The sequence below is a fragment of the Micropterus dolomieu genome, linkage group LG07 (genome assembly GCF_021292245.1).
Source record: "Micropterus dolomieu isolate WLL.071019.BEF.003 ecotype Adirondacks linkage group LG07, ASM2129224v1, whole genome shotgun sequence".
Taxonomy (NCBI): Eukaryota; Metazoa; Chordata; class Actinopteri; order Centrarchiformes; family Centrarchidae; genus Micropterus; species Micropterus dolomieu.
Window position 1 is genome coordinate 70,902 of NC_060156.1, and position 7,743 is coordinate 78,644.

At 44.6% G+C, this 7,743-nt stretch overlaps 2 protein-coding genes across 5 annotated transcripts in view; both read right to left on the minus strand.

Moving 5' to 3' along the window:
• Window positions 1–3,071, minus strand: part of LOC123974353 (kinesin heavy chain-like) — a 47,867-nt gene extending 44,796 nt beyond the window's left edge. For both annotated transcript variants that reach the window (XM_046054982.1, XM_046054983.1), the window contains exon 1: window positions 2,722–3,071. In XM_046054982.1, coding sequence (XP_045910938.1) covers window positions 2,722–2,856 — 135 coding nt within the window. In that variant the 5' untranslated portion in view covers window positions 2,857–3,071. The remainder of the gene's footprint in view (window positions 1–2,721) is intronic.
• A 2,021-nt stretch (window positions 3,072–5,092) lies between these two features.
• epc2 (enhancer of polycomb homolog 2 (Drosophila)) overlaps window positions 5,093–7,743 on the minus strand; it is a 25,381-nt gene continuing 22,730 nt past the window's right edge. For all 3 annotated transcript variants that reach the window (XM_046054762.1, XM_046054761.1, XM_046054760.1), the window contains exon 14: window positions 5,093–5,654. In XM_046054762.1, coding sequence (XP_045910718.1) covers window positions 5,585–5,654 — 70 coding nt within the window. In that variant the 3' untranslated portion in view covers window positions 5,093–5,584. The remainder of the gene's footprint in view (window positions 5,655–7,743) is intronic.

The following is a 7,743-nucleotide window of genomic DNA, read 5'->3' on the forward strand; positions in this document are numbered from 1 at the left end:
CGCCTTCAGCGTTTACATACCGACCAACAATTCAACCGCCTTCAGCGTTTACATACCGACCAACAATTCAACCGCCTTCAGCGTTTACATACCGACCAACAATTCAACCGCTAACCAACAATTCAACCGCCTTCAGCGTTTACATACCGACCAACAATTCAACCGCTAACCAGCAATTCAACTGCCTTCAGCGTCTACAAACCGACCAACAATTCAACTGCTAACCAACAATTCAACCGCCTTCAGCGTTTACATACCGACCAACAATTCAACCGCTCTTCAGCGTTTACATACCGACCAACAATTCAACCGCTTTCAGCGTTTACATACCGACCAACAATTCAACCGCTAACCAACAATTCAACTGCCTTCAGCGTCTACAAACCGACCAAATATTCAACCGCCTTCAGCGTTTACATACCGACCAACAATTCAACCGCCTTCAGCGTTTACATACCGACCAACAATTCAACCGCCTTCAGCGTTTACATACCGACCAACAATTCAACCGCCTTCAGCGTTTACATACCGACCAACAATTCAACCGCTAACCAACAATTCAACCGCCTTCAGCGTTTACATACTGACCAACAATTCAACTGCTAACCAACAATTCAACCGCCTTCAGCGTTTACATACCGATCAACAATTCAACTGCTAACCAACAATTCAACCGCTTTCAGCGTTTACATACCGACCAACAATTCAACCGCTAACCAACAATTCAACCGCCTTCAGCATTTACATACTGACCAACAATTCAACCGCTTTCAGCATTTACATACCGACCAACAATTCAACCGCTAACCAACAATTCAACTGCCTTCAGCGTCTACAAACCGACCAAATATTCAACCGCCTTCAGCGTTTACATCCCGACCAACAATTCAACCGCCTTCAGCATTTACATACCGACCAACAATTCAACCGCCTTCAGCATTTACATACCGACCAACAATTCAACCGCCTTCAGCATTTACATACTGACCAACAATTCAACCGCCTTCAGCATTTACATACCGACCAACAATTCAACCGCTAACCAACAATTCAACCGCCTTCAGCGTTTACATACCGACCAACAATTCAACCGCTTTCAGCATTTACATACCGACCAACAATTCAACCGCTTTCAGCGTTTACATACCGACCAACAATTCAACCGCTAACCAACAATTCAACTGCCTTCAGCGTCTACAAACCGACCAACAATTCAACCGCCTTCAGCGTTTACATACCGACCAACAATTCAACTGCTAACCAACAATTCAACCGCCTTCAGCGTTTACATACTGACCAACAATTCAACTGCTAACCAACAATTCAACCGCCTTCAGCGTTTACATACCGACCAACAATTCAACCACCTTCAGCATTTACATACTGACCAACAATTCAACTGCTAACCAACAATTCAACCGCTTTCAGCATTTACATACTGACCAACAATTCAACCGCTTTCAGCATTTACATACTGACCAACAATTCAACCGCCTTCAGCATTTACATACTGACCAACAATTCAACCGCCTTCAGCGTTTACATACCGACCAACAATTCAACCGCTTTCAGCGTTTACATACCGACCAACAATTCAACCGCTTTCAGCGTTTACATACCGACCAACAATTCAACCGCCTTCAGCGTTTCTGCCAGACAGGTGAGCAAAATCGGCATTTCACAAAACACTGAGTCAGTATTGTTCTGTCTGTGATGTTAGCTATTGCAGCAGGAGAGCTCTGAGTATCGCTGTCTGGAGCTGTTGTGCTGGCTTTGGTGTAAAACATTTTAAAATCTTAAATAAAGTTTGTTGGTAAAAATAATAATCTGTTATCTTTTCTATGAATCATTGAGTCAAATAAAATGTCCAAGTTAAGATCTTTTTATTAAAAAAAAACAAACAGATTCTAATTAGCATCCATTTAATGTTTATATAAACATATACATTTTACATCCTCACATTTATCCTTAAACAGGAAACAGTCTGAAGGAACCTTTACTGAGGTTTTTCAAACTGAGTGATTATTCATGGAGGTAAAATTTCAGATCTCATGAACATCTGAGTCTCCTTCAGTTACTAACGTGAGAAATGAGATTTAGGAGCAGCAGCAAGTTTTTATTTTCTGTTTTATTTCCCAACACATTTCTTCTCTTTGTTGATGGAATAAAACAAACACGTACGTTTTATGATTTTCTAACATTTTGTAGAAACTGACGATTATGTACAAAACAATCAACAGAAATGAATAATTTTGAACGGTCTTACAGGATCAAACTTTGCACAAAGAGCTTTTTACAATATAAGTGTGTATTATTTCAACACTAACTTATATTCCCATTTACTGGAGACAGTTGTGTTCATTTAGTTTCATGGTGAAGCTGGTTGTGCTCTTACACAGGAGGATCACTGACTGATTATTGACCGAAATAATCATTTATTCGGCCTTAAAATGGACATTTCTGTAAATATTTAGGAGAAACGTATCGTCATTTCTGGTTTAGAGGAAAATAAATCTCATTTTCATATTAAGATTTTTATAATATTTCAGGGCTGAAACTGAATCCTCAGCTCTGACTGGAAACACCGGCGTGTTTGTGTCGGTCTCTATTGTTGCAGAGAGACAGACAGAGAGACAGACGGCCGCAGGGTGTGCCGGTGAACACACACGGTGCCTCCGGGTCCGGCAGACACACAGTCGGTAGAGCTCGTCGGTAACTCACCGCCACCACCACCGTGTCCTCGCCGTTAAATTTGGGGATGTATTTGTCTCCGCGGCTCCGCTCCGCGTCGTTCAGCGGCCTGAAGCGACACATCACCTTCACCCCGCACACCCCGCACTCCACCGCGTCCACCATCACCGACACAGCCCGGTAAACACGGACACCAGTCACCGGGAGAGACGCACCAGCTTCGGTTCAGGGTCACCGGACAGAGAAGCGACAGTCCGCCGTCAGAGGAACCTGATCTGCGGGGACGCTGAAGACCCGGGTCCGGTCTCTCCGTGAGGATGCTGAGCGACTGAACACTCCCACCTGGAACACCGAGCCGCAGGGAACTCTGGGATATGGAGTCCTCCCTGTGTCTGCAGAGAAACTGATCGATTAGTTTAAAGATTGGTGAACTTCAATCAGCTGGTGTTTCATGCAAGAGAAGAAGAGAAAGTTAAATATCATAGCATTTAGAAAATCATTTTAAAAAATCTTTAGGATAAAAATACAAAAAATCCTCTAAGAATATAAAAAAAGTCTTTCAGACCTCAGAGACTTCTGATGAAGCAGGATTTAAAGTTTCAGCAGGACTGACAGACAGATGGATTCCTGGGTCCCTATTGATCCTGTGGATGAAGCCTCTCTTCTGTCCTGAAGGTGGCGCTACAGGAGGTCCGAGGACGTGGTCTGGGCCTGAGGGGTCATAGGAGGTGGTCTGGGTCTGAGGGGTCATGGGAGGTGGTCTGGGTCTGAGGGGTCCGAGGAGGTGGTCTGGGTCTAAGGGGTCATAGGACGTGGTCTGGGTTTGAGGGGTTCTGAAGAGGTGGTCTGGGTCTGATGGTGTCATAGGACGTGGTCTGGGTCTGAGGGGTCTGAGGAGGTGGTCTGGGTCTGAGGGGGTGGTCTGGGTCTGAGGGGTCCGAGGAGGTGGTCTGGGTCTGATGGGTCATAGGTCGTGGTCTGGATCTGAGGGGTCCGAGGAGGTGGTCTGGGTCTGATGGGTCATAGGACGTGGTCTGGATCTGAGGGGTCCGAGGAGGTGGTCTGGGTCTGATGGGTCATAGGACGTGGTCTGGATCTGAGGGGTCCGAGGTGGTCTGGGTCTGAGGGGTCTGAGGGGTCCGAGGAGGTGGTCTGGGTCTGAGTGGGTGGTCTGGGTCTGATGGGTCATAGGATGTGGTCTGGATCTGAGGGGTCTGAGGAGGTGGTCTGGGTCTGATGGGTCATAGGACGTGGTCTGGATCTAAGGGGTCCGAGGAGGTGGTCTGGGTCTGATGGGTCATAGGATGTGGTCTGGATCTGAGGGGTCTGAGGAGGTGGTCTGGGTCTGATGGGTCATAGGACGTGGTCTGGATCTGAGGGGTCCGAGGTGGTCTGGGTCTGAGGGGTCTGAGGGGTCCGAGGAGGTGGTCTGGGTCAGAGTGGGTGGTCTGGGTCTGATGGGTCATAGGATGTGGTCTGGATCTGAGGGGTCTGAGGAGGTGGTCTGGATCTGAGGGGTCTGAGGGGTCCGAGGACGTGGTCTGGGTCTGAGGGGGTGGTCTGGGTCTGAGGGGTCCGAGGACGTGGTCTGGGTCTGAGGGGCTCACAGTTCAAGGCGCAGTGTTATGATGAAGTAGTACTGCAGTATGTAAACAGGCATACTGCAGTACTAACAGTAAGAAGTATTGGAACAGTGTTAAACACAATGACATCATCGCTAAGCCCCGCCTCCAACAGGAAATAGATAAACTAATATTTTCTACTTCTGCTGAAGTACACGAGTAAAGTATTGTACTTTTTACTTCATGGAAATAGTTTAACATTAACAGTTCTGATGAGTCACATTACTGCCGACGTCCAACAGCAGTGAAGGAAGAAGTACTCTTTACTTCAGTCCTGCATTAAAACTCTTACTTGATTAAAAGCAGTATAATGTATATTCTCACTTTAATTTAATTCCTCTGTAGTAACCCATGGTAATGAAGTTACTGATGATCGGGGGCGTCTCGCTCTGAGAGAAGAAGAGAAAATATTTCAACAGTATTTTGAAGAAATATTCAGTGTAGAAATATCTGAGTCTCCCAGAAGAACCTGAGCATTAAGAGTTCAGTAAAGAGAAACACTGAAGTCAGGTGACCTGTCAGAATATTAAAACTTGAATTCCTTTTTCTAGATAACGCACATTTGCTTCTTCTATATTTAAACTGAATCACGTTTTCTTAATATTTCTTGTTGCTGTTTTTCAGAACATTTTTATTTTTATTATTTTTTTCTGTTTCTGTCCTGAGAACACCTGTGGTGATTATGTTTAATAATCTGAAGCTGCAAAGTGACTGAAGGTCAGAAACATGAAGCAGCAGCAGAACTCTTTTATTTGATGAAACAGAGACGCAGCAGAACGTTCTGTGTATCGATGCATTTTATTGATCCGAAGCGTGAACAGAGGGAACACATGATTCACACTCGTCTGATCAGCGACTTCTCTCCTCCTCCAGTTTAAAAATATAAAAACTTTTCTTTACAGATTTTATTTTCCCGTGTCTAAACATTAAAAGATTGACTCAGTCCTGATTCACAATCACTTCCCAGCTCTGATTCAAAGAAATACAAAATGTAAACATGAGAAATAAATAACCAATCAGAGCGCAGATACAGACTCATCATGGACTAATCAGAGCGCAGATACTGGACTTATTATGAACCAATCAGAGTTGATTCTGCAGTCACATGATGATACTCAGAAACAAACAAAAAGTATTTTACATCAAAGACATTTACAAACTGTACAACAACAACAACAACAACAACAGCCGCCGCTGCGCTCTTCTTCTCCTGGAGGTCGCAGCGTGTCACATTCAGCGGTCAGAGGAGCAGTGCATCATGGGAGACAATGCTATGTGACCTCCATGGGCAGCGTGGTCTCTGACAGGCCGTTCAGGATTCTCTCCGGCTCGTGAGGATCCCTGCAGGACAAAGGTTCCCCATCAGTGATGACATCACTCATGACATCACTTCTCCCCCGTCATTTCATATGTAACTGCTGGCTTCAGCTGAGCAGTGAAGTCTCTAACATCCTCCAGCTGTTGTCATGGAGGAGAGGAAGAGGACTCCAGTGGCAACCTGTGAAGCTCTGGTGAACTCCAGGCCCAAGAGCGTTAAGGCAGCGCTGGGAAATAATGGTGGCCACACAAAATATTGACACTTTGGGCCCAAAGTGGACATTTTCACTTAGGGGTGTTGCCAGCGGTTTATACATTAATGACTGTGTGATGTGTCATTTTGAGGGGACAGCAGATTTGCACAAGCTGCACGCTCACTACTTTACACTGTTATACAAGCTGTACGCTCGCTACTTTCCACTGTTATACAAGCTGCACGCTCACTACTTTACACAGTTATACAAGCTGTACGCTCGCTACTTTCCACTGTTATACAAGCTGCACGCTCACTACTTTACACTGTTATACAAGCTGTACGCTCGCTACTTTCCACTGTTATACAAGCTGTACGCTCACTACTTTACACTGTTATACAAGCTGTACGCTCACTACTTTCCACTGTTATACAAGCTGCACTACTTTCCACTGTTATACAAGCTGCACGCTCACTACTTTCCACTGTTATACAAGCTGCACGCTCACTACTTTCCACTGTTATACAAGCTGCACTACTTTCCACTGTTATACAAGCTGTACGCTCACTACTTTCCACTGTTATACAAGCTGCACGCTCACTACTTTCCACTGTTATACAAGCTGCACTACTTTACACTGTTATACAAGCTGCACGTTCACTACTTTCCCGTGTTATACAAGCTGCACTACTTTCCACTGTTATACAAGCTGCACGCACACTACTTTACACTGTTATACAAGCTGCACGCACACTACTTTACACTGTTATACAAGCTGCACGCTCACTACTTTCCACTGTTATACAAGCTGCACGCTCACTACTTTCCACTGTTATACAAGCTGCACGCTCACTACTTTCCACTGTTATACAAGCTGTACGCTCACTACTTTCCACTGTTATACAAGCTGTACGCTCACTACTTTACAGTTATACAAGCTGCACATTCACTACTTTCCCGTGTTATACAAGCTGCACTACTTTACACTGTTATACAAGCTGCACGCTCACTACTTTACACTGTTATACAAGCTGCACGCTCACTACTTTACACTGTTATACAAGCTGTACGCTCACTACTTTACACTGTTATACAAGCTGTACGCTCCCTACTTTACACTGTTATACAAGCTGTACGCTCACTACTTTCCACTGTTATACAAGCTGCACGTTCACTACTTTCCACTGTTATACAAGCTGCACGCTCACTACTTTCCACTGTTATACAAGCTGCACGCTCACTACTTTCTACTGTTATACAAGCTGCACTACTTTACACTGTTATACAAGCTACACGTTCACTACTTTCCCGTGTTATACAAGCTTCACTACTTTCCACTGTTATACAAGCTGCACTACTTTCCACTGTTATACAAGCTGCACGCTCACTACTTTCCACTGTTATACAAGCTGCACTACTTTACACTGTTATACAAGCTGCACGTTCACTACTTTCCCGTGTTATACAAGCTGCACTACTTTCCACTGTTATACAAGCTGCACGCTCACTACTTTCCACTGTTATACAAGCTGTACGCTCCCTACTTTCCACTGTTATACAAGCTGTACGCTCACTACTTTACACTGTTATACAAGCTGCACGCTCACTACTTTCCACTGTTATACAAGCTGCACTACTTTCCACTGTTATACAAGCTGCACGCTCACTACTTTACACTGTTATACAAGCTGCACGCTCACTACTTTCCACTGTTATACAAGCTGTACGCTCACTACTTTCCACTGTTATACAAGCTGTACGCTCACTACTTTCCACTGTTATACAAGCTGTACGCTCACTACTTTACACTGTTATACAAGCTGTACGCTCCCTACTTTACACTGTTATACAAGCTGCACGCTCACTACTTTACACTGTTATACAAGCTGTACGCTCACTACTTTACACTGTTATACAAG